We start from the raw sequence: 27,150 nt of genomic DNA, 5'->3' as shown, positions 1-27,150 counted from the left end.
TTAGCAATATTTAAATATCTGATTTTAAAAACTAGCTATAGCTAATTTTTTAGTGGTTGATTAGGATTTAATCTAGATGCTAAATCCCTATCTTTTCAGTAATTCAGGTCCTATATAAAAGACTGCCTCCCCCTACCCCTTAAGTGAGCCCACCTCCAGTCAGTTTTTTGAGTTACTAGGGCCTGTATGTTTGTTGTTACATATTGCTCTTGTTGCTTATCCTTAACCCTGTTCATCGTGTTCAGGGAATTTAAATCTCCTGCAAAAATGGCTTAATTCCCAAGCCTGGTTTAGGTCTCTGATGTTGAACTATGTTCTGCCACGAGATATGAACACGAATTATTTTGTGCCTGTGTATTTATATGTATACATGGGCGTATAGGTATGTATTTATATGTGTACACATACAGTTTTTTATATATAGTGTTCAGTTTTTGTATTCATAAAATGGGAAAGCTGTATTTCCTGTGAGTAAAAGTACCCTTAGACCAAATTTCTTCTTCATTGGCTTTATGTTCCTCTTCAAGCTTTTCTACTAATTAAACAAACAATTAAAAAGATGGTTGCCTTAGATTGATCATTAAAAACCAAATTAAAGAAGTGGTTTCAAGGAGCCAATGTGATTGTTATAAAATCAGCTGTTGATTTATTTTTCTGATGAGATTTAATAATAGGATTCAAGGAACATTTTTGACTTTTAAGAATTGATTATTGAATATTAATAAAAATCTCAAAGTTGACTATAAATGACTTATTCATTATTTTATCTCTGAGAACTTTAGAAAAACACCTATTGTAGATTCAGAGTAATAATGTTGATTTTAATTATTTCTCCTCTTTTTGTTTATAGGACTGATTGTATAGAAAAAAAAGATAGCCCTGAAGTATATTTTTGTTGCTGTGAGGGCAATATGTGTAATGAAAGGTTTTCTTATTTTCCGGAGATGGAAGTCACACAGCGTAAGTTCACAGGGAAAATGCATATGTCTGTTCAACTAGTAGACTGAAAACAAAGCATGTTTGTGTTGATGGAATAATTTACTCCCATCTTCTCCTACTCTTTATTTTTTCTCGTAAAATTTGATGCTATAATAAATATTTATTGTGAAATTTTGTCGACCAAATCTGAGTGGTTTTCTTCCTCCTCTTTTCCACAGCTACTTCGAATCCAGTTACACCAAAGCCACCCTATTACAACATCTTGCTCTATTCTTTGGTGCCACTTATGCTAATTGCGGGGATTGTCATTTGTGCATTTTGGGTGTACAGGCATCATAAGATGGCTTATCCTCCTGTGCTTGTTCCAACTCAAGTAAGTTATTGTCTTGTACTTTATGTTGTTTTAGATTTTACACTTTAAAGAAATACTACTGTGGTGAAACCATAGTAGATTGTTACAAATCATTTTCCTTTGGGGTTAATTTTTGAATATTTATTGTCATGGAAACTATAGCTAATTTTGCAAACTTATTAATTTGCTGTGTCCTAAGTTTAAGGGTTAAAGTGGAGTAGAATAAAGAGTATTCCCATTCCTGTTCTTCTTTGGAGAGTTTTACTGTCATCATAGTACTTTAAAATGTGGGATATACTCTGCTGTCTTTCTTAAGAAGTAATTGATGATGGAGAAGTGATATCATAGCTCTTTCTTTCCCTTCTATTTTCTCCTCCACTCCTAAGTTTTTGTGTCTTTTTCAAAACTACTTGCCAAAAAATCCTTTTAACCATGGTGAGGGACCCAGTAAGGTAACCAAGAATGTGGGGTAGAGAAGTTTCACAAAGGCATCAAGAGGATATATCTATAAAATTCTTGTTCTGGGAAGAGGAGCAGCAGTTCTCATCATGTGTTGTTTGTAGTTCCAAGTGTATATATTTTTATTTGCAGCATATCAAGCGTGTACTGAAGTCTGAAAACTTTTTTAATGCCCTTGATTCTCCCTCCCTTGACACCGAATATATCTGAAAATATAGGTGTGGTGGGTAGGTAGTCAGAATAAATTCATGAAGTTTTCCTCACTCTCTGTCATGTGGACAGTTGGAGCTGATTCAGTGCTTTACAAGGACTTTTAATATAAGTAGTTATTATTCTACAGGCAGGGGAAACATGATAACTTTTGGTTTAATTGCTTGAGATGTCTTTTTGTGTTTCTTTTGTGTTTCTTTTGACTCTTAAGATCAGATTACCTCAGCCTTCTGGATCTCTTGGTTTAACTTTGTTTCTCTAATACCACTAGGATTAATGGTTAAAACTTGGTAGAAGAAAATGGTAAAGTCTTATAATTTAATGACCAAAACAACTTCTTCACTTTAAGCTTTATTTACATAACATATTCCTTTCTCAGTGCTTGAAGCAATCTATTGGCATTAGATCATTGATGCCTGTAATCTTTGTAAGATGTGTATATGAAGAAATAAGCCCAAAGGTAAAACTCCTCATTTAGTAAATTAGGTAAACACACTATTTTGTACAGCTGAAATATTTTAACTTTTAACATTAGTAGATAACTTGTAGATTTGTTAAAAATCACTTTAAGAAGTACTTTAAAATTTTAAAAATTTAGTGCCTAATAAATATATGTAGTTTACTCCAAAGTGTCCATAGAATACACTTTACTTTCTGTTGGTGGTAACTGTTTTTTATGTAATATCTACATTTAACAGAATGAGTATTTACTGTTGGTGACATGCATTGATTTGTGAAACTGTCTCTTTCAGTAACCTAAGAGCAGTTGCCTTTATTAGGATCACCAGCAGAAATAAATGTGGGAGCTAACTTCCTTCTAAACCTCCAATTTGAATGTAATCATATCAATTCAGAAGTCTGTGATGCTGATTCAAAAGGAGAGTTATGGACAAATGGAAATTAAATTTGGCACATAAAATATATCGATAGGGGGTTTTAGGAAGCTCCATTTTACTTTCTTTGATGGTGGGTACAACAAATATTTGTGCAAAGAATATTTTAAATGTATTTGTGCAGATTGTAATGACATAAATAACGATGCCGCCTTGGGCTTATATAATTCTATTTTCAAAAATGATTATTTCCTGTACATGATTTTGCAAAGTAGTCAGTTTGCTTCATAGAGATCTACTTTTTTTTGTTTTGTTTTCTTATATTGTCTCTAATTAGTGATTAAATTGTTGTGAATTTAACACAAAAGAAAAGAAAAGAAAAAAAAAGAAAGAGTGTTTAAGTGTCTAAATGTGCCCTGGATTTGTGATATGATAGAAACAAACTGGAAACTACACTTAAAAACAAATTTGTTAAGTTTCTTAATAGAACTTTAAAAATAATAATGTAATCCTATAGATAACATTGATTTATATAAAATATTGGTAAAAAAGTGTGGTTGGACATTTTTATTTAAAGGGCTGGATATCATATATTTGAGGCCACTTTATTTAGAAATGCTAATTAATTCAAGGGTTTGGATTTTTAAAAAGGAAAGATGCATTATTATTCATAAATAAGGACTAGGAATGTTCAATGAGTGTCCATCTCTGTGGGTTTTAGATATTTGTTGCAATGGTTAATGTTATTGTACACATTTATTTAGTGTTTATGTCGTTCTCTAGTGAATTTGCATGAATTGTATGAATTGCTGAAAAATAAGGAATGAACTTAAAAAAGTTTTGTGAAGGAATGACCTGGAATGGTCAGGCTTTGTTATGAAAAATTTAAGACATGCCTGACTTTATGCTTTCCTTCTGTCATAAACTGTGTTGTGGAAAAGGAGCATTGTCATCAGTGTGGAACTTCATATATGTCATTTTTCACTGTTTGAAACGGTATAGAGTCATGCTGTAAGTCTCATTTTTGGTGAGCGGTTTATGCAGACTACTTCTGCAAGATTACTTAGTGGCCATCTTGTTACAAAATACTCAGTTTTATTTCTGCTTCAAAAAAATGATTGATAATTGTATCAAGCATTAATTGAACATTTACAGTGTAGTAGAGTACTGGTAAGTTACATAGATGTATTAATATATATATAAAAAATATACAAAAAATACATAAAAATTTCCCCATGATTTCCAAGTTGTGACCAGTATGTAAGGATCATCTTGGGAATTTGTTAAGAATTACAAATTCCTGGACCACGCCCCTGAAAGTATGGAATGGGGCCTGGGATATTATGATTCTAATAAGTTTTCCAGGCAGTTCTGGTGACCAGCCAGGTGTGGAAAGGACTGATCTGATTTTACCTCACAGGTTTGTTTATGTAGTGTTATAATCCCCATTTTATAGATAAAGAAATTGAGACATAGCAAAGCTCACAAGTATCAGAGCTGGAATCTGAACCAAGGACTCTCTGACACTAAAGCTTTGCTCTTACTGCTTATGCTGTTCTGCCTCTCTTTTTTTCAGAAAGCAGACGCTTTTGCTGTTTCAGATAATTCAGTAAACATCCCTGCCATTTCAAAATCATTCTATAAGTGAATTTATTTTCCTATTTTGGGATGTTGAGTAGTTTGACTACTAAAGTGGGCAATAACGTGATCATATTGTCTCACAGAGGACAGAAGGGGAAATAAACAAGTCATCTGTTTTCCATTAAAATTTTTTTAGCACACATTTTAGAATAGGGTTTATGAACATTGATTGGGTTGCAGGTAAAGATTCTTGTGCTTCTGAGTTGATAGTGCCAATGCCCTAGCTATTCAAGGCTTTTTTGAGGGACAGGAGAAGTCGGTAGGGGAAACATACTACACATTTGAAGTCTTAAGGTGTCTTCTGCATTTCACCCCATATTCGTGTCTCCATATTCAAAGTTTAATTTCAAGACCAGTTAGGAAAAGATCTTACATTCTTGTTGTGCATTTCTGCAACAATCTTCCTTCTAATTTCTTCACTTTTAGACAATGACATAAAATTTGTCATTCTCTTTTCTTAGGGAAACTTTTTCTTAAAGCGTTGGCTAAAGGTTGGTAATAGCTTATTGATGGATCATTCCTACAATAAGAACTATATTTGAAGAGAATTTACAGTGATTCTCAGCAGAACAAGCTAACATTACATATACTGTGCTCATTCATTGGTCTGATCTCAGTCTTTTATTCTCTTTGTGGGTAAACGATCAGTCTTACAGGGTATTCTGGAGCACTAAGACATACCTACATACATCTCTTAATAAGCTGGTTCTGGCATTTAAATGGTAGGATTCTTTATTTCTAAGACATCAAGTTGTTTAAAGTTTCTTCTGGTTTTGTTAGTATTTTGAAGTGATACAGGAATAAACATGCTTTAAAATCTGGTCTTTAATTATGGTTCTAATTTATTTTAAAATAAAAAATATTCTAAAATACATCTATCATAGTTAAAGACATAGAAAAACGTAATTGTGCTTTTTTTTTTTTTTAAGAAATAAGCCATTCTTCTTTCTTTATAACCTGTAACTACTATGTTTCTAACACTTTTTCATGTTATCACTGTCTTCCCCTCATCCTGGGTGAAAGCCTTGGAGACAGCAACTTCTCCTATTCTTAGCCCTGTTATTTATGAACTCCAGTACCTTTTCATCCTTCTGATCCTGTGGTTTTCAGGACATTATTACGCTGGAGGCTGAGATTATTTCTGTAGTCTCATAGCTTGTCTTCTTGTTTCCAGTTCTCTCTCTCCATTTATACTATTGCTATACAGTAACATTTTACATGTCTGATTATGTTACTTCCGTGCTTAAAAATTTTTGAGGGTTCTGAGTGATCCAACATCAAGAATACAAAGTTTGGAACATGGCATGTTATCTTCCATACTTTGTCTGCCTTTTGATTCTTTTCTTCCATTACACCCTAAGCCATCCATCATATGTATCTATAATGGTATTAGTCACGTGCCATCCTTGAAAGAATTGAGAAAATAGTGCTCAAGTCAGTTTCTCTCTTTTGTGACTCAGATGAAATAACTTAGGTTGAGAAAGGTTCTGGCCATTTGTGAGCATGTTCCATTATCATACTTTATTATAAGCTCCTTAAAGACAAGGTATGTATTGTAGTCACTACTGTATCTCATGCAGTGTTTGTATGTAATAACCATTCTGTAAGTGATGAATTGCTGAATTGTTTCATTTAGTGTTATATTAAGATGATAATGCAGTATACCCAGGAATTGTTTAATAAACATTTTATGTGCTTTAGGACTTTATTTCTTGGGGGTAAAATAAGTTGAAGTATTTCAGGTTTTTATAAGAGAATGCCATTATTCGAGTCTTTCTGTAATCACAGGTGTGAAGCATCCTTTTAATTTGCATTACCTGGGTCACCTTTTCTTTTGCCTGTCCTGAAACTGTCTTTCTGTATGTAGGTAGATGCTCTTACAATCTCCAGTAAGTAAATTGAATGCAAACTGGTTTTTCTAGTACCAGTGAGTCATGAATATGAGGGAATTGATGCATTGACTCTATTAAGAAGTCTTATTGTGGTTAATGTGGTTTCAGTGAAACTGTTTGCATTGCTTTCATAACCATATGTAAGCTTAAGTTTCCTTCTTATAAAATCTATATTTGTGCTGATAAAAAATACCACTTGATAAGAAAATGCAGTTTAGGGGCTAGAAATTACCTACCTTTAACAAGGTATGAAGTTAGTTTCTTGTTAATTTTTGAAGGCTATATAATAGCACTAAAGTATTGCAGCATTAATACTTTTTAAATGACATCAATCTCTTCAGTCCTGACATAACATTTTCATGACATTTTGTCTAGATTTTGGTCTGACTAAAGGCTTTCAGATGTTTGGAATATTGAGTTCTGCATACAAAACAATGCTGTTGACCTTAATATTAAAGTAATAATAGGTTGTCGTTTCACGGTATGTGAGATTACTATCCACTGAGAAACCAAGCCATCTGTGACAATGCTTTGTAGTATTTTCCTGTTGAACATGAGTTTATATATGTACCCATTTAAAATTAATAAAATACTAAAGGAGTAGCATAACATTATTCAGCCAAGTCAATTTAGGAGAGTGTGCTGCTTCCCTATTTGGAGAAGATGCAGGGAGAAGTTTACCGAGTTTTATTGAATATTTAATATGTTAGTATTAAGTTATACTTACAAAATAAATATTACATCTGTAGAAGCACATCTTGAAATAGGTTGATTGCTGAATGGCTGGAGTTTAAGAACACATCTCTCTCTTTCACTTTCTCTTCCATTTAAAAATTAACTACAAATGCTTGCTTGTTATATAGCAAGGCAAATTATACAGAAAGAAGTATGTCCAAGAAAAGGAGAGAATCATTTGTTCTTCCTCTTTTTCCTTTATCAATCTCCTGAAATAACCAGTTTTAACAGGTTGATGTGTATCTTTTCACATCTTTCTCTAATCTCATTTGAGTATATATATTTTTTCTTTTTTGTAAACTATAAAATGTTATTCTACAGTTGCTTTCTTTTAACAGTATATTGACGACAGCTTTTCAGCTTAGTACTTTGAATCTATCTCATTCTGATTGTATGATATGTTTTTAAGTGAAATTTAGTGGAGCTTTAATGTATTCTCATAAAATACCAAAATTTGATGTCTTATTAGCTTAGATTTTGTGTTAGGTTTCTGCTAAGAGCTAGAACCTACACTTCACAAATAGTTTTTAATTGTATTATTTTAGGATATTTAATGTGGTGGTATAATTCTACTGCCTAACTCTTGAGCACCTTTTTTTCTTTTTTTTCCATATATGCCTGAGAAATAGTACAGGGCTACTACAAATGTCTCTTTGTATCATTATTTTTGTACTGATAACCTAAATTACAACTTACTTAAAAATTTTTTTTTTTTAATTTATTTTTGGCTGTGTTGTCTTTGTTGCTTCACGTGGGCTTCCTCTAGTTGCAGCAAGCGGGGCTACTCTTTGTTGCATTGTGTGGGCTTCTCATTGCAGTGGCTTCTCTTGCCTAGAGCATGGGCTCTAGGTGCACGGGCTTCAGTAGTTCAGCACATAGGCTCAGTAGTTGTGGTACACAGGCCTTAGAGCACATAGGCTTCAGTAGTTGTGGTTCGTGGGCTGTAGAGTGCAGGCTCAAGTAGTTGTGGCACACGGGCTTAGTTGCTCCGTGGCATGTGGGATCTTCCTGGACCAGGGATCGAACCCATGTCCCCTGCATTGGCAGGTGGATTCTTAACCACTGTGCCACCAGGGAGGTCCCACAACTTACTTCTATATATACTTCTAAACTAATTGTAGGGAGAAGTATCATAAATTATCCATAGATATGCAGCTTGACAAAGTATTACTCTAGTTAGGTGTATATAAGTTGTTTCTCTTACAAATGTACAGACAGGCCCACTTGGAGGTTGGCTGAAATTCTGTGTCCAAAAGCAAAAAAGAAGGGGAGAAGGAGCGAAAGGGGGAAAAAAAAAGCTGTATCAAAAGCTTAAAACAAGTTAAAGCTGCACATTAAAATTACTCAAAGCACCTTATTTCTAAAAATGACATATTAAATTTTAAAATCTTGAAATCAGTTTTTCTTTGGCCTGTGAAGGGCCCCACGTTGTTTGCCAATTTGCAAATGGGACTGATGCATATAGACCAGAGTGCATAATATCTCCTTTTTCTTGTCTGGCAAGGAGATGGTAGATAGGAAGAAGTGAGCTTGCTTTTCTCTGTTTTTTATTTCCTGAACCTCATCCTCGATCTCTTCCATCATTCCTAGCTACTTCATTGCTGTCAAACCTTTTTCTATTAATTTGAGATAATAAAAATGAAGAAGTCCATTTGTTAGTGAAAGCTGCTTGCATCAGATAGGCTGGGTTCACCTTGGTTGGTTGGTTTTATTTTTGCTTAACTATTCATCTGTTGCTTGAGCACCTACTGTATGCCAGGCGCTGTGCTTGATGTATAATGTTAAGTGGCTCAGGGACAGTCTTTGCTGGCCCTTCTAAGGGAGCCTACAGTTAACATGTAGGTGTACTAAACATAGGTTGGTTGATTGGTTGTTTGACTTTGCAGCTTGGAGAGGAAGGGTAAAAAGAGTAAAAAGGGAATTGCTTCAACAATTTTGGGCAAAGATGGAGGAAAGGAGGAGAAATGTTTGATTCCATTTCTATAGTGATTGGGAGAAGAGCCACATCTAGGGTGCTGGGCTAATTTTAAGTGCTCAATAAGTTTTAGCCGTTAATTGCCAATGACCTCAAAATTGTACTCCAAAGGAAGAATTTTTGTTGAAACCATTGATTTCAATATTAAAAATGATTTATTGAAATTATTTTACTTGAAAATAATTTCAAAATATTGGCATATATATGTGTCAATACTTTGAAGTTAATTTCAAATAATAAAAAATTTCATTTTGAGTACTCTGTCAAGCACTATACAGAGCACTTTATACATATTAACTCAGTGTAATCTTTCAATACCCCATGATGTATATATATAGGTGAAGTGACTTTGCCTAGAGTCAGTCTGCTGAATGGCAAAGCCTTGGACATTTATGTCCAAGGATTATTATTATCCATTGAAGTAATTTTAATTGAATAGCTCATTTCAGTAAATTATTAGGTTGGGTCCATAAAAAACTAAAGTAGGATACAGGCAGGGATCAGAGTACATAATTTACATTTAAAATAGTTTTTATAGTGACTATATATAGCCTTGCAGATAAACATAACCATTTTATCACATCACAATTTATTAATGTATAGCACGGTCCTTTTCCTTTTTTCCACTTGCAGAACACAAATGCTAAATAAAAATAAAGTTTCTTCTGTACCCAGTAATAAACCTGATGCTCCTGAGCAGCAGCCAGAAGAATAGGCATGTTTGCCGTCTCTCTTTCAGACTTGCAGCTCCAGTGCTGACTACCCTGAGGAGCTAATCACTTCTTAGGGAACTTACTCAGAATCCTCATTCATCCACCTTGGTCTGCCTTCATGCTTTGCTTTTGGAAGGAGTTAAGGTGTGAGCAGTAGGAGTTGGTGTATCATAGAGTAATTTTGAAGACCTAATTGGATAGAATCATGGCTGTGTATTTGACAGTATCAGTATTATTAAATCTGTTAATGTATAATGTCTTGCTTTCCTTAGCTCAGAAGCATTTGTCCTGATACACATACTATATTATTTCTTTACATATTCTATTTCTGTCTGCTTGGCAATAGTCTTTTTTAAAATTTGCAATTGTAAAATGTCTTAGAATGTAAGATAATTATATGATTTAAGAGGAGACAAATTCAGAATTTGTCAGTTTTCAAGTACTTTGTTGAGCAGCTACTTAATTCTTCTTGATCATCCAAAGAGTTTGTTGAGTGAGTTATTAAAAAAATTATATATAAATATAAATCTTGGAATGGTTTAAATGGTAAGAGAAAATTTATAGTATATTTCACATATATTTATAGCATGTAAAATCCATATTTCTAGAAAGATTTCTTTGTATTCTAGTTCTGTTTATCCAACTGCGTTCTAAATATTTCCACTTAGATGTCTCCAGGCACTTAACAATACAAGGGTAATGATCTTCTCTCTCAGACCTGGTTCTCAGTAAATGGAACCAGTAACCGTTTGGTTGTACAAGACAGAAATCTAGGATGTGTCCCAGTACTGTTTTTTTCCACCTTATCTGCCTCCCTCTAGTACTTATTTCGTTGCTCAAGGATCCTCTCCTCAGGAGGTCTTCTCTTATTTACCTTGCCCAGTATAAGTTAGGTTTCTCTTTACAGGTGCTCAAGGTAACTTAATTGCTTTTTATTGCTCTTATTTTATAATTATGCATTCATTAGTATGGTTCTTTGATTAGTCTTTCTTCCCCACACTATAGTAAGTGTCATGAGAGCCTGGGTAGCCAGTGCCTGGCACAAACTAGGTGCTCAGTAAAGATTTGTTGAATGAATAGAGAAGTATTATTCATTCCTTTCTGATGTTTGTCAATAGTTAATTTCTTTTCCCCTTAAGGAATAAGCAACAAGGCTCTTTCTCATCCAGCAACCTAATTACTTGACATTAATGTGCTGATTTGGTTTTCACTATTATCTCCAGTCACAGTGCATGATATTCAAGTTTCATTTTCCAAGTTGTGAATACAGATTACTTTGTTTGGTTACTCTTTATCTATTTGTGTATTTCGGTGAATTATTTTTTTTTGGATTCTGTTTTGCCTCTTATTTTGTAACATAGTTTATGCATTGAGGCCTGCTCTTGGTGTCTTTTGTTTAGTTTGGATCGTTCTATAGCTTATTCTAATACTCATTTGTTGAGAGGTATATTGAGCAAAGGTACACTTTTTTGGTAAGATGCATGCACAGCACCTACTTGCCCAGTGTTATTACAGTGGCATCTTTGTCTCTGAAAGCACTGGTATGAAAAGAAAAACAGAGATGTTTAAGCCTTGGAAGCTACAGTCTAGTTACTCATTTGGCATGTATTTCTTTCAAGGGATGAATTTTACTTTGGAGTACTGATAAAATGTTTTGATAGTGGGATTAGCTAAGCCTTTTAGATGAATTATTAAATAATCCTGAATCATTATCACAGACGAAAATCAAGAAGCAAGAAAAACTAGTTAAGCAACTGGTACATATAAACAAGTTGTCAAATCTTTTTCGTCAGTGCTATTTGTTCTCTGTAGAAATATTGGAAACTGGGAAATATAGTCGAGTGTTTGGAGGAATTCGAAGTCTTTCTTTACACTGGTGACAATATTTCTCTTGATTTTAAATTAGGGCCCTTCCTTACCTGTTGTGGGATGACTAGGAAAATGAAAATCTTGTTCTTTATCAGAATCTGAGTGTCCTGAGCCTGAAAAATATGCATGGATGCTTCCTTCCAGGGCCACCACTGCTTGCCCTCTTCACTCTGGATTGTAGCTGGGGAAGTAGTTAACAGTAGGCCTGGTCTGTCACGGTGTTCTACTCAGTTCTGATCTTACTCTTCTCCCATCTTATTTTCTTTCCCTAGTGTATTATTTATGTTGCACACACTCACATAGGCACCAGAAATGTTTTTTTGTCTCACTGTAAGGATTCTCCTGTCTTCCGTGAGAGGGGAATGAAGCAGTTCAGGAAGTTGGAGATTCTAGATTCTTAGGACAACTGTCTGAGAAACTTAACTCTAGCTATATAAAAATTTCTTTTGCTGCTCCTACAGTTTTTGTTAAAGGCAGTACTGCCCTCTGGTGTCCAGAGTCCAATTCCAACGCATAGCTTCTCAGCTAAATTGCTTTTTTTTAAAAAAACTCTTATAGTTAGTCCTTAGAACTTCTTAGAAAAATAAGTAACAATTATTTAAGACTAGGTTTAGTTTATTTGCTGGCTTGAAGTCCATTGGATCAGGTAACTTGGGGTCATACTAGAGTCATCTATATAATAATACCTCTTATCTGATAGGTAATGTCCAAGATTTAGAAAAGAATATATTACTTTCCTCTGTTTATAAGGAAAGTGTTTTCAGTTCTCATTTAAAAAATATGATACATTGGATCATTGCCAGCTTTTAAAAAGCTAAATCATTATTCTCCTTCCTTCACTTTTGTAACTGATGTGTCATTTTTCATTTCATTCTGGATATAAATCGTAATTTCTTTTGCCTGTGTTTTTTCTTCACAAGCACGCCTTTCATATAATGATAGAGGTAAGATGCATTGATGTTTGTTTTATGGTTGTGGCACTTTTTGTGGATACATACTAAACATTTTGTTCTTAGATTTTTTGTTGTTGTTGCTTTATTGTCCATCCTCTATAGTTTATAAATTTATGTTGTAGTTTTTTTTCCACTTCTAGTATTAAAAACATGATTGGCTTGTCATAGTAATAGTTTTGGGTTTTAAAGAATTGTTACCAGTGTTTATACTTATCTAAGGTGAAATGTAGAAACACAACTGGTTTAGTTGACTAGAAGTTAACACCTAATGGCTAGATTTTTAGCCTTACAAACCTTGTATTGCTTAATTTTTGTAGTATGTCATTACCTTAAATGTCAGCATGTGCTCATTTTTAACAGATGCTGACTTTCTGGTCGAATCCATTATCTTTTAATGTGAAATCTATATTTTCAGGTAGTTTCTTTCATCTTTGGCATCTTTAGCAAATGGACTGGCTAGAGAAGTATAACTTGATCTTTTGCTGTCTGGAAGTTTAAGGCTTCATTTAGATTAGAATTCACCTTTCATATGGAGAACTCAGAATAAGTAAAATGATCACAGACTGCTTTACAGCTCTTCACCTCTAATCTTTTATCCACTGTTGGTTATAGTAATGATACTGGGTAGTGGTGCAGGGGTGGGGGGCACTTTTTCCAGCTATTGTCATTTGTCGCTTCTCAACATGTCTTCTGATGCCATAATTTTCACATACAAGTGGGTAAAGAAGAGATGTAATCAGAGCCATGTTCTAATGAAAATCTTTTTAACTGTGCAAAATAGCATGGGTGCTGGAAGAGAGCTGGAACTTAGGGAAAGTTTTCAGGAACTCTGTAGTCCTTATAGTTACCCCTCCAAAAGTGGTTTTTCTCTGTAGCAGGGCAAAGCCATGTTTTATGGATAATATCAGAATGTTGTTGTCATTATGAAGTTTAAGTCTGAATTTGTCTCCCCAGGTTCTCATATATTTTAAGGGTATAAATCTTTATTCCTAGAATCAAGTATGAGGTTTTTTTGGGGTAAATTAGTATAATGCTGTTAATAAACAGAAAATAATTTCTAATATTCTTAGATTATAGGATAAGTAAAAGCTAGATATGAGGGAAGTGGTTAAAACTTCTTTTAGATGTAAGCTGTTAAATGGAAGAACTGAGAAGTATGAATTAGAAGAACAGTCCGATAACATTTTATTAGAAAAGCAAAAAGATATATTGACTGGTAGTATAGATTTTACAGAGTTGTAATCTGTTACAGAGTTCTCATTTTTGAACCTAACCTTTCTAAGAATTGTAGAATTATCATTTCTAAAAGTTTTGACATTTTGTAGGAGTGTGCCTTTGTAGATCTTCTTCTTACCCTTTGAAAATTGGCCTGTGTTCTCCTAAATTTAAGCTTTTTACTTATAAGTAATTTTGACAAAGCATATTTTCAGGTTGTTAATATATAATGCTGACTATAATGGGAATTTCATTAGGAGAGTGATCTAAGATTTCTTACTGAAATAACGGTAGCTTACAAACTTTGTAAACAGAGTCTCGGAAACTTATGGGAACTTTTAAGTTTATCTACGCATTTGGAAAACATTCAGTGATTTTTTTTTTAATTCTAAACATAGGCATTGGAAATTTTTGTTTCCTAAAATTAAGGTTAATATTATATTAAAGTCTTATTTTGGGTATTCTTTTTTTTTTTTTTTTAAACATCTTTATTGGAGTATAATTGCTTTACAGTGGTGTGTTAGTTTCTGCTGTATAACAACATGAATCAGCTACAGTAGCCAGGACACGGAAGCAACCTAAGTGTCCATCGACAGATGAATGGATAAAGAAGATGTGGCACATATATACAATGGAATATAAATGAAATTGAGTTATTTGTAGTGAGGTGGATGTACCTAGAGTCTGTCATACAGAGTAAAGTCTTATTTTGAACTGCCGACATATTCTTAATTTGAGGTGTGGATTAAGTCATCTAAATCCTATTTTATAGACTGAATCATATCCATATGGTTGGTACTCTTTAGAATAGGGAATGGATAATGTGTATGTTATCTAAAGAGACATTATCAGTCAATTTATTAAAAATTTTAGTGTTTACATATAGTGCTATATTACTCTTTACCTGGTTATTTTCCCTCTTCAGCTTTCAACCCTTATCTGCATACTTTAATTTTTGTCATCCTTGCTTTGAAAACTCAACTTTTCTAACTTATCTCTAAAGGAGGGGGAATCATTGACTTTAACCTTATAGTTATTTAAAGTTTTTCAAAGTGAACTTTGTTTAGTTAGCACAATTACTCTTTTATGCAGTTATCCAATAATTCTTGAACTTAGAGCACTGAGTGGTTTTCTTTGCCTCTAGAAGAGTGGTTTCAACTTGTTCCCTCCTGTCTCCACATTCACATAAGTCATGTACTACGATCAGTGGGGTCTCTTATTGCAGATATATATGATCAGTCAAGGAATGAGGGAGGGAGGATTCAGTTCTGGTAAAACTTCTCCAGAGCGTCTTGTGTCCCCTCCCACTGAGAATCATAATTTGAGAGGCCATACTTCTATAAGATGTACATCTGACTTTCTTGTCACTCTGTTAAACTAAAATAATCTTTAGCTCTACTAACCTTTCATGTTTTGAATGTGTGAAGGAAAAGCAACTTTTGCAGACATTTAAAAAATAAATATCTGATGTTAAAATGGGTCCCAGGAAGTCTTCTGGTTTATCATACTGTTTTAAAATAGGAATTCTCAAACCATTTTAGAAAGATTGTCTACTTTAGAAGAAGAAATTACATTATTTTTTCTCTTTAATACTTTGCAGTGTTTCTATTGCTGAGGGTCTTTCTAACATAGATGCCAACTTTTAAAAAATCTTGAGTGGCATCAGGGGCTGAATAATGCCTAAAGGGAGCACTTACTGTCCTGAGGCATTAGAAGAGGAGGTTTTTGTTTGTTTGTTTGTTTGTTTGTTTTAAGGAAGGAGAGTAAAGGCAGAGAGACATGCATTGATAAAGGGGTGACATACAATCTCCAAGTGTCTTAAGTGCCACCCAGTGTCATAAAGTCTGTTGCCACAGAAATTTTAGTTCTTGCTAACAATACTCATTACACAGGCCTTCAAACATGTTACTACTTTCCTCTGGAAGCTTTCCAAAAGGCTTTTACCTCTTGCTTTAGTTGCAGATATTTAACTAATACAATGTTTTCAGCGAAGGGTAGCCACTCTACTTTGTATAGGAGGATCCTCTGGTGATGCTGTACTCCTATTTATATATTATAGTTGCTCCATTTAAAAAATTAACTATAGCAGTATACTTCTCTTTCATTTTCCATACCTTCTCATCTAATATGATGACCACTTATTTTCTGAATTATTTGTACTTTCTTTGCCCATGAGTCCCAGAATACTAATAATATCTCAGATCAATTCTGGGAAGTAATTATAAGCAAAGGGACAAATTGTTACCGGGTGGAAAAGTTAGAATGAATGGAGCAGTTTGGTTATAGCAACACTAACTTACATATTCCTTTTATGTGCTTTGTATTTGAAATACCTATTTGTAATGTGTTTGAGAATAGCTGTGTGGGTATTTCTGATATTAATGAAGAAAGATTTAAACACTCACTGGGGAAAGTAATGGATTTTGAGGAGTGGTTTCTTTGAGACATAGCCATAATTTGCTGTATCTGGCACTTTTCAAATCCTTATCCTATAAGGAATAATCAACTGGATGAAATTAAATTACCATTAGTAATATCCTGAAGGTCACAGAAAAATCTTAGGAGAATTAGTGAGACTGGATCAAAAAGATTTTAGATCTTTTCTCCTGATTGCTATATATATATATATATATATATATATATATATATATATATATATATGTAGCAGTAGGAATGTTATTGTGAAAACCCTTAATTCAAGTTTCTTGCTTTTTGATCACTATAGGTAATTAGTAATGCTTGAGAATTCAGTTTTGGCAAGATTGAAGTTAATGTCATTTGTATGTGTCTACCGTTTCTGTCAATCGATTTCTCAGTATACTGATATTTAGAAGCGAGATGTGTCATGTGCTGCTCTTTAGATAATATTATTATTGTTTATCTGTAGGACCCAGGACCACCCCCTCCTTCTCCATTACTAGGTTTGAAGCCACTGCAGTTACTAGAAGTGAAAGCAAGGGGAAGATTTGGTTGTGTGTGGAAAGCCCAGTTACTCAATGAATATGTGGCTGTGAAAATATTTCCAATACAGGTATGTTTATTGCAGTTTTCTAGTCTGCATATATTTTTTAAAAGATGCGACTGGCTAGGTCATTGGAACTCAGAAACAGTCTGAAAACACAAGCCGTATGTTTCATGGTGGTTCTTTGTGATACCGGGGGAAGTGGTTAGCCCTTTTATGTCTGCCTTCTCATCTGAGAAATTAATGGTACAACAGTCATGTTTGTTTAGAGTGGTGGAATTACAATACATAAGCATATAGGAGATTTTTTGCCAGTAAAAATTCTACAGAAATGCAAAGTGAAGATGAGGATTCTAATTAAAAAATATAATTCATTGTCTGAGTGGTTAACTTTTTTTTTTTTTTTTTGCGGTACGCGGGCCTCTCACTGCTGTGGCCTCTCCCGTTGCGGAGCACAGGCCCCGGATGCACAGGCTCAGTGGCCATGGCTCACGGGCCCAGCTGCTCCGCGGCATGTGGGATCTTCCCGGACCGGGGCACGAACCCGTGTCCCCTGCGTTGGCAGGTGGACTCTCAACCACTGTGCCACCAGGGGAGCCCTGAGTGGTTAACTTTTAATGTCCCATTGACATTATCAGAAAAAGCAAACAGAATATTGAAAGAGTAGTGTGCTTTGTTTTAGAATCGCTGTTTGGAGATATATTACCAGGCTGATTCATTTTTGTTCTACTTTGAGTATTGGTGTAATCATTTCAGATTTTGTTTGGTGAATTTTCAGAGGCATTGAGTCAAGACTCCAAATAATTGGTTTACTGTTGACTTGTTTTTCTATTAAAGGGGGCCAACCTTATAAAACCCTGGTCTCATGCACCTCTGAGATATTCTTTAGTTTTGCTCCGTTGGTGGTATAGATCTATGATAATTCCTTTGTTCCTGTTTTCTGCTTATACACACCTGTGGCTAATGCTGTGCATGGTATTGCGATCCTGGCTGGGTTTTTTGATGCAGGCTTCACCCCTGCACCTGTATAGTAGATCTTCCTTATACCAAAATTATTCAATTTCTTTGTCTTAATATACCTAGATTTTTGCCCTCTTACCTCCTTGAAAGTCTGTTCCTTAGAGTCTGTGAAGAAGTTTATTACTTTTTTTTTTTTTTTTATTACTGTTAACTGTAGTTTGGTTCTCAAAAGAAAAGTCTTTTGGGCCAAGGTTCACAAAGAAGATCAGGGTTCTTATTTCATGTGAGGAAGCTTAAAAATTAGAGACGCGCATTTGGATGCTATTAACGTCAGAGTAACAACAAGAACAGTAGCTAACATTTTACTGAATGGTTCTATTGTGTCAGATAGAGGTACTTTACATATGTGAGTACTCACTAATATGTATTATTACCCATACATATAATATAACACACAATATATGTATAATACAACGACCCTATGGGGCACCCACTACAGTCCTTGTTTTGCTGATCAGGAAGCTGAATGATTATGTAACATGCCAAAGGTTCTTAGATAGCTTGGATCCAGAGGGTTCCTAACCGTTATGCTGTGGTGCCTCCCACTTTCGTTATTCTCCCATTGTGAAAAGAAACTAACCCTTTATAAGTAGACATGTAAGAGGTATGGATCACTTGCAGGCACAAGTGAAGCTGTGGTGTTTCAAATTATTGTATTGCATATTTATACCCCATTGCTCTCTTATTGACTCTGCAGGGTATTCTAAACATTTTGTTAAGAAGGTTTGACATGCTGTTAGTGTTTGAAAAAAATTTGTTTTCTATTTAGATGAAGTCATTCTCCCTGAATTTCATCTCTCAGAGAGATTATTCTTAATAGTAACACAGGTAACTTCACACCGTGATAAAATTACACTGTAGTACTAACTTGTATGTGGAATGTGTTGCCATTGTTAGGATTCAGAAGTGCAGTATTTCTGATCAACTTCTATGTTTACAAATTACAAACACAAAAAAGTATGTTTGAAGGAATGGGGCAGGGCAGGCATTTGGTATGTAACTGTTACCTGTTGTCAAAGTTTTCTTTTATTAAAAAACAGGACAAAACAAAACCAAAGAATCTCTTAATACTTAGCCTTTAAAAAAATTGCCTTAGAACTTACTTGAGTAATCTCTTAGATATGGTTTATTTGCCTGTGTTCTTTGCATTCTTACTATTCTTTTTAACTCTAGGACAAACAGTCATGGCAGAATGAATATGAAGTCTATAGTTTGCCTGGAATGAAGCATGAGAACATATTACAGTTCATTGGTGCAGAAAAACGAGGTACCAGTGTTGATGTGGATCTTTGGCTAATCACAGCATTTCATGAAAAGGTAAAACTACTTTCCATTTTAACTCAGTGAAGTCAGGGTTGGCTTACTTCCTAATGTTGGCTACAAAGCCCTCACTTACTTTTCTGGGAACAGTGTGTTATTATAGTTGGTTAATATTTATAAATAAAAACCTGCTTTAAAAATGATTTATTTAATAGAAGAACAAAGATGACAACTTTTTCACCTAACCCTCTACTTACATAATACCAGTCTTTTGTCCCTGATTTCTTGTGCTGCAATTATACTTCTCTTACAAATAATTATTTTAGGATAGCCAATGCTTAGGAATTTTCATTTACCATTTACTGTCCACTTTTATTACATGAGACATTTTTTCAGCTTGAATTTTGTTTCTTAAAATTCTTTAATTGATGTCACTTAGTGACAAAACTAGGGTCAGGAAATTTATCTGATCTTTGATCAGTCACTGATTTGTAGGGTAATTACCACCAAAACACACTTGCTATTTTTCCTCAATTTTTCTGCTTTCAGAGTTAGTATGAAAGTATACATTAATGGAGTAGGAAATTGTGATCTTCTTGGCAATCAGTTTCATCACTGTCAGAAAAAAGTGTCTGTTTTAATTCCCTTAATTCTTGACTAAAAGGTTGGCAGTAATCTCTAGAGGAAGATTCTTTAGGCTAGTTGTTGTTCATATGTTTTAATTTTTGTTCTCCTAGTCCTATTTATAACATCTCTATAGTCAACATATTTTAACTTTTAAAATATTTTCTAGAACTTTAGATTTTCAATAACCTTTTTTTTTTTGTTGTTAATTTTGCCTTCTCAATGGGAAATTGACCAACTGTGCTTGTAGCAAACCTTTAAAGATTAGTGGTATTCCTTTCAAATGTTTATTAATGTGAAACTTGAACCCTTCCAGAAAGATTGCGTTTTGGATATTATTCACTGAAAGGAAAACTATGTTGCCTTCCATGACCTCTTAAAAGTAAAAAGGAAAGTCTCCATATACATACGGCTTTTGTCAAGAACATAAGTTGTTTTTTTTCCCCCTTCCTTTAGGGTTCACTATCAGACTTTCTTAAGGCTAATGTGGTCTCTTGGAATGAATTGTGTCATATTGCAGAAACCATGGCTAGAGGATTGGCATATTTACATGAGGATATACCTGGCCTAAAAGATGGCCACAAACCCGCCATATCTCACAGGTAGAGCTAAATTTATATTATTTTACCCAATAATTCAGTATTTATTATTTAAACTTTCAATCCCCTGGGCAAAATTTATTTTTCCCCTAGTTACCTAATCATGCTATAGGAAGCATTGATTTTCACTTGTTTTTCAAATTAGCTTTGAGATTGGCCAGGAAGTATTTTGGATAATGTATATATTAACATCATTGTCAAAGGTTAATTATTGACTTATGTTTCAATTTGTCTCATTTCCGAAAACATAGTTAAGAAAAAGTGTATTTTCTTTGTCTCAAAGGAGAAATCTGTTTTACCTCAAAACATGATTTACTTCAAAGATGATTATAAATAGGTATAAGGGGATGTAATTAAGGAGAGATTTTGAGTATCTTTTTTGCTTGTGTTTTGAATGACCATGTGATCATTACCTAAGTTGAGGTGGAAGGAGGTATTATTTGAATAATTGGGTTTACTAAATTTTCTTTTTCAGTGAAGAAATAGTACTTGGACTCAACAATTGTCATATCCTTAAAAGGGAAACCGTTAGTTCCCTTAAACATGGGATTCAGTTTGCCATTGTGTATTTAACTTCCTTGAACATGGGGTCAATCTGTCATCTTATATTCAGTTTAAAGATGGATGTTTTAAATTACCTGATTCATTTAACAAATACTTAGTTGAGTGCCATCAGGTGGTGTCTTAGGTTGCTGGGAGGCATTACTTTTATTCCAATTCTAATGTAGATTCTGATTTTGAAAACCTTAAATGACTTCTACCTCAGAAATAGCTTCCTTTCTCACCTTCCTACATAGTCTAACCCTGTCCTCCTGGATTTTTGCTCACCTCACCTAGTCCTATAGGGAACTAATCCTTTGGAACCCCCAAAGGTTATTATAAGTAGGGTCCCTAAAAATCGTTTGAGTCTAAAACTGATTTTTGTAGCATTTGTGGTTGTCTATCTATGCGTCCTTTGTCTCACACTTTGTGTCTGCACACATAAATTTACCATTGCTCATGGTACCGGTGTGTTTACTGGGGTATAGTAAGCCCTAGGATGAGCTAGTTGAGGCTAATGTGTAGAGGAAGACATCTGATTGCCTTAAAATGGTTACTCTTTTTGGAACACCAGGATCCAGCTGGAGCAGTGTATGTTTATGGTGAAAAATTTCTCTTATACATTCGTAGAGATGCTTTTGTACGGCCAAGTTGGTGAATGTAATAAGAACCATTAAAATAAGGGACCGTTTTAAAATGTAGGCCTGTGTGTCATCCAATTCAGCTTTAACTGAAAATTCTTTCATTGTGGTTTTTAAATTTCAGTGTCAATGAGAGTTTCTAACTATAAACTCTGAAATATGCTTATTATCTTAAAACAACAACAATTTTATGATTGGTAGTTAGGAGTGACATAGATAACATGTAGGCTGGACAGTACTTTTGGAATGGCAGCTCTTTATAAAACTGCTTTATGGAGAGAATTCCTTCTTATTGTCCATGTAATGGATACGACTAGGTCACTGTACCCTTGTGCTTCAAGCTATCTGGAGACTTTACTTAAACTTTTTGTCCCTCTGCCCTTTTCTGTATTTCATACTTTGAAATAACTATTTTTTTTAAAAGCATACATAGTCTCTCTTCCTACTTACAGTCAAAAAATTTAAAAGATAACTTGTTTAAACTGAATTTGAATACTTTATCTTTCTATTTGCAAGGGACATCAAAAGTAAAAATGTGCTGTTGAAAAACAATCTGACAGCTTGCATTGCTGACTTTGGGTTGGCGTTAAAGTTTGAGGCTGGCAAGTCTGCAGGTGATACCCATGGACAGGTAAGGATAACTGTAAACTGTAAGAAAAAATAATCTTGTCCCATATTTTCTTAGATGGCATCTGGGATCAGTTGGTCTAAAATTATTGTGCTGGTTCTTAAATTGGTATCTATTATAAAAATGACTCTCGGGCTTCCCTGGTGGCACAGTGGTTGAGAGTCTGCCTGCCGATGCAGGGGACACGGGTTCGTGCCCCGGTCCGGGAAGATCCCACATGCCGCGGAGCGGCTGGGCCCGTGAGCCATGGCCGCTGAGCCTGCGCGGCCGGAGCCTGTACTCCACAATGGGAGAGGCCACAACAGTGAGAGAGGCCCACGTACTGCAGGGAAAAAAAAAAAAAAAAAAAGACTCTCTTAAGAGTAATATGTTAAATTTGCTGAGGAAGATATTTTCATATGGTGATGAAGGACTGTTAGGACCTCAGGTGGTTTATTTAGATCAAGCAATTCATAAAACAATTTAGATGTCATAGGATTCTATTTTTAAAACTAATCAAAGAAAAATCCAACACATTTTAATAAGCCTCATTCTTCTAGGGAGTTCTTAATATTAACTCACTAGTTTTAACTTGTTAATTCTTTCACTATCTTAAGAGGAATGGAAGAATAATCAGTCACTATTCATGTTATAATGTACTAAGATCTAGTGCCTGTTTTTCCAGACAGCAATGATAGTTTCTTGCTTCTTGGTCTCTATTGCTTCTTTAACTCTTTAATCAACTTTATAGCTTTTCTCTGAATTCTCTCCAGAGTTCAGAGGACTTCTAAGGCCCTGAGCAAGGAGTTTAATTTTACTAACCAAGGTCTGCACAGAGACTTCAGCAATGGGAGCCTTTAAGGAAGCCAAAGAGGAAAAGAACATTATCCATACATTTTATTCTCAGAAACTGAGGCTCTAGGAAAGGTGTTTTCAAACTAGTTTGACCTGAAAGGTGATATTTCCTTACAAAGCCAAATGATTTTGCACAATCATTACTTCATCTTTCAAATCAGGCAAATTATTTGATCATCTGATTCTCAGCTTTCTTTTTGCCCAGTGTGTCCTGCTGACCTCCAGGAACATAGCACAACAAATTTTGACAACATTGACTAATGATTTAAGAATTTAGTCAGCAGTCATAGTTCTAGAAAAGTTGACAACATATGTATTTGGGAAGGAAGGCAGTTTTGCGGAGAATGTACTGAGATGGGAGATTGTGCAGGAAGCCTAGGACCAGGCTTCTGAGCTGATTGTCTGATTACCTTAAGACTAAATTTTGGGAAGAGTTTAATCCTTTGGTACCTTATAAACCTCCCCCCTTTTTAAGAAAAGAATTTGGGGATTCATTCATATCTTTTTTTTTCAAGTTTTTTTTAATAGATCTTTATTGGAGTATAATTGCTTCACAATACTGTGTTAGTGTCTGTTGCACAACAAAGCGAATCAGCCATATGCATATGCATGTCCTCATACCCACTACCTCTTGAGCCTCCCTCCCATCCTCCCTGTCCCACCCCTCTAGGTCATCGCAAAGCACCGAACTAATCTCCCTTCATTCATATCTTTTAATGCCCTCATGATTGGCTTACATGATGAGGGTAAAAATAACTAATAATACATAATAATTACATATATATATAATAATGAATAATACATCACTGATTCCTTGACTTTAGATTTCATGGACCAGAAAGTTTCAAAATGCTTGTTATTGCATATTTTATATATTGCAAAGAACACTGGGAAAAAAATAACATTTTTCTCTAATATCATCATCAATTTATAAAAGAGGGGACATTTTATACTAAAAAGGAAGATGTCATCATTTCATAAGAAAAGAAGTACTTTGGAAGGCATAACATTTATCTTCAGGAGAAAAGTAGATTTTGGGGAAAAGCTTACTTACAGTACAATTAAAATAGTTATTTAAAGTAGCAAAAAAGGCAAAGCTACCTTTTTACCCTTTCTTTAAAGTGTTCTCCTTATTAAATGAATTAAAAACTTCGGGTTTTTGAACTTCAGTGTCTTAGTGATCTATCCTTGTTTTTTCTTAAACATCTCTTTATATGTATATTTGCAGATAATTGCCCAACTTCTAGTCTATAGATCATAGTCACTTAACTTATGGAGCTTTTGGAAATACCAGTATCTGGGCCGCTCCCTAGACCTATTAAACTCAAGTGGATTAATCTAACCACCTATCTCACAGAAATTAAGTGTTCATATATGAATCTTGTCAAGCACCAACCAAAGTTAGCTGTGCTAGCTTAGTAACCATAGTTACATTACTAAGAAATACCAGATTGTTAGGGACAGATATCAATAAAGAATTTAAGACAGAATTCATGAAGAAACAAATACATAGATTTTGTGGAAACAGAACTTTAAAAAGTTTATCCATCCTGTACTTGGCTAATTCATTTTATGTTTATTAGGGTTTTTTTTTTCGTACAGAGAAAGAGAAACTCTCAAAAGGAGTATTTTTTTAAAAAAGATACATTTCAAACAATGTACAGTTAAAAAGTATACAGCCTTTTTTCTCTGTTCCATCCTCTCTCCACAAATAACCATTGTTCAGTTTCTTGTGATTACTTCCAGAAGGGGGAAAAAGTCGAAGCCTAGACCAGCATAATGTCTGTTGATATATCTGTTAAGTGTATCCAGAAGGGATCTTAGTATATATACTGCTTTGTTCTTTGCTGTTTTCATCTTACAGTATTTTTGGAAATCTTTCCATATTTGTCCTTATAGATTTACCTCATGTTTTTTTTAAGAGCTGCATAGTACTCTTACTTATTTAAGCAGTCCCTACTGATGGTTGCATCCACTGTTTCCAGGGTCTTGGCTGTTGTATTACTTGAAATGGAATAAAATTCTGGTAGTCATAATTTAGTTATCTTACCTAATACTAGAGCACACTTGGTTTTGATTCTCTTTACAAAATCATAAAATGTTAGTTCACAAAGTTAGTAAGTGCTGCTTGCTTTCAACATCTTTTTCAGGTTGGTACCCGAAGGTATATGGCTCCAGAGGTATTAGAGGGTGCTATAAACTTCCAAAGGGATGCATTTTTGAGGATAGATATGTACGCCATGGGATTAGTCCTGTGGGAACTGGCTTCTCGCTGTACTGCTGCAGATGGTAAGGGAACATATATTTTTTTAAAAGACATATACATATATATGTATACCTGTACCTACTACACGTGTATGAAAAGGGTTGATTACTCTCAAAGGTAATATTTTAAAGTACAATTTTTTAAAAATAGACTCCAAGAGGTGGTAGCATAAAGAAAACTCAGGAGGCAGGGGATGGGGAGGGCAGGAGAGGAAAGGTACTGATACGTATTGATCCATTACCATTGCCAGATGTTTTGCTGGGCACTTTACATACCTTCAGCTTATTTCCTAAAACAACTTTGGAGGTAATTATCACCTCAGTTGTGAGGAATTTGATGCTCAAATTTTAAATAGAAATTAAATAGCTTGTCTGTTTTAGTTGCAGAGTGATAAGTGGTGAAATCAAGATTTGAAACTCTGATCCAGATTCAGGGAGAGGGCTGCTACTTTGGTAAGATCACGAGGGTCCTGAGACACCTAAGAGTTAAAGTCAACTCTTGGGTGAGAGGAGGTGCACAGAGTCGGGGGATTTTGCCTCCCAGGATACTCAGGCTGGCTGTTCAGCCCTCCTGTGATGGATTGAATTACCATTCTATCCTCCATGTCCCAGAACTGAGTGTGTGTTACAGCACAAGTTAGATTCTGCCTCCTTAAAGCTTTGTTAAGTCGGATCTGATGTAGACATTATTGTGAACATAAGTTACATTCCCTAGCACATCACCTTGGTTCTAAGGGATTCCTAGTCCTTGTTCTTGTTCTTGAAGTCCTTTTCAAGTCCTAAAAATATTTACATTGATTGACTCATTATAAACCTGCATATTATGTTCCTAGTGTGACAGAATTATAGCGTTGTAGGTATTCTGTCTTTAGTGCTCCTCAGAAGGTCTCTACCCTCTCCAATTATACTACTTTTTTGGATATGAGAATATAAGGCAAATTTCCTATTAAACTCCCAAACCAAGTAAATTAGTTTGATCTTTTAAAACTTTAATTTATAAAAGTTATAACCATCTTAACCTATGTTTATAAGAATATTTTCTGAGTACTGTAATAGTTTCTCTGTGTAGGACAGACTACCTCTGGTATATGAAACTTGATTTGGGATACTCTGCTTTTAAAGGGAATTTAGTGGAAAGTGCTCAGGAATGGACAGCCATTCATTCTTCCAAAATTGGCGTGGGAATGGATCCAGAACCTAAGAAAGGTTGAAGCAATTTGAATATAATTTTAGCTTAGAAGTCTATAGGAAGAAGAGTAAGCTGTTCAGTGTGTTTTGGCTCAAAGTGGAAGAAAAAATGCATTTATTGCGTGCATTTATGGAGGCACAAGTAGGTTAGATGGCAGATGTTACAGGAAAATATATTTCTTCAGAATTTCATTAACATGAACTCTCCAAAGCAAGCCAATTGGATGTAGTGTTATAGGGGATACACAAGTAATATACAGTTTAGTTAAGGTGATAAAATGTATCCTGGACAGTTAACTCCAGAGTAAGGTAAGTATGAATTGTCTACATAGGCAAATGTTTTTGGATGAATGTTAATACCTGAGAAATGTTAAGGGAGTGTTATGGGAGCTTAGAGGTGTGAGGACTTGCTTTGTTGGTGGGGAGGAGAGGTTATCAGGGAAGTTTTTATGGAAAAAGAATAGGATAAGGATAGATGCTTACATTTCTTAAATGCCTTGCATGTGCTATGAAATACTCAATTTCAGAGTCAGGCATTTCTGATTCAAGTCAGAAATTGAAGCAGAGGGGACAGTATGAACACTGCTAACGTAAGTGCTTTTCAATTTTTTAGATGGCTAATTGTTGATGGTTCAGTTCAGTGATTCTCAAACTTTAACGTGCAAACCAAACTCCTGGGAATCTTGTTAAAATTCAGATTTTGACTCGGTAGGTCTGAGGTGGGGCCTGATATTTACATTTCTTACAAAAGCTACCCCATCAGTGCCAGTGCTGGACCTGTGGACCACACTTTGAGTAGCAAG

The 27,150-nt window shown here is 34.7% G+C and overlaps 1 protein-coding gene across 2 annotated transcripts in view; it reads left to right on the top strand.

Annotated features, from left to right (window-relative positions):
* Positions 1-27,150, top strand: part of ACVR2A (activin A receptor type 2A) — an 86,012-nt gene that overhangs the window by 53,091 nt on the left and 5,771 nt on the right. For both annotated transcript variants that reach the window (XM_060016841.1, XM_060016842.1), the window contains exons 3-9: positions 851-960; positions 1,158-1,312; positions 16,674-16,817; positions 18,942-19,085; positions 20,109-20,254; positions 21,949-22,063; positions 25,045-25,183. In XM_060016841.1, the coding sequence (XP_059872824.1) occupies positions 851-960; positions 1,158-1,312; positions 16,674-16,817; positions 18,942-19,085; positions 20,109-20,254; positions 21,949-22,063; positions 25,045-25,183 (953 nt within the window). The remainder of the gene's footprint in view (positions 1-850; positions 961-1,157; positions 1,313-16,673; positions 16,818-18,941; positions 19,086-20,108; positions 20,255-21,948; positions 22,064-25,044; positions 25,184-27,150) is intronic.

This window comes from Delphinus delphis, chromosome 7 (genome assembly GCF_949987515.2).
Source record: "Delphinus delphis chromosome 7, mDelDel1.2, whole genome shotgun sequence".
Classification (NCBI taxonomy): Eukaryota; Metazoa; Chordata; class Mammalia; order Artiodactyla; family Delphinidae; genus Delphinus; species Delphinus delphis.
Note: the sequence above shows the minus strand (reverse complement) of the source record. Positions and strands in the feature narration are given on the sequence as shown.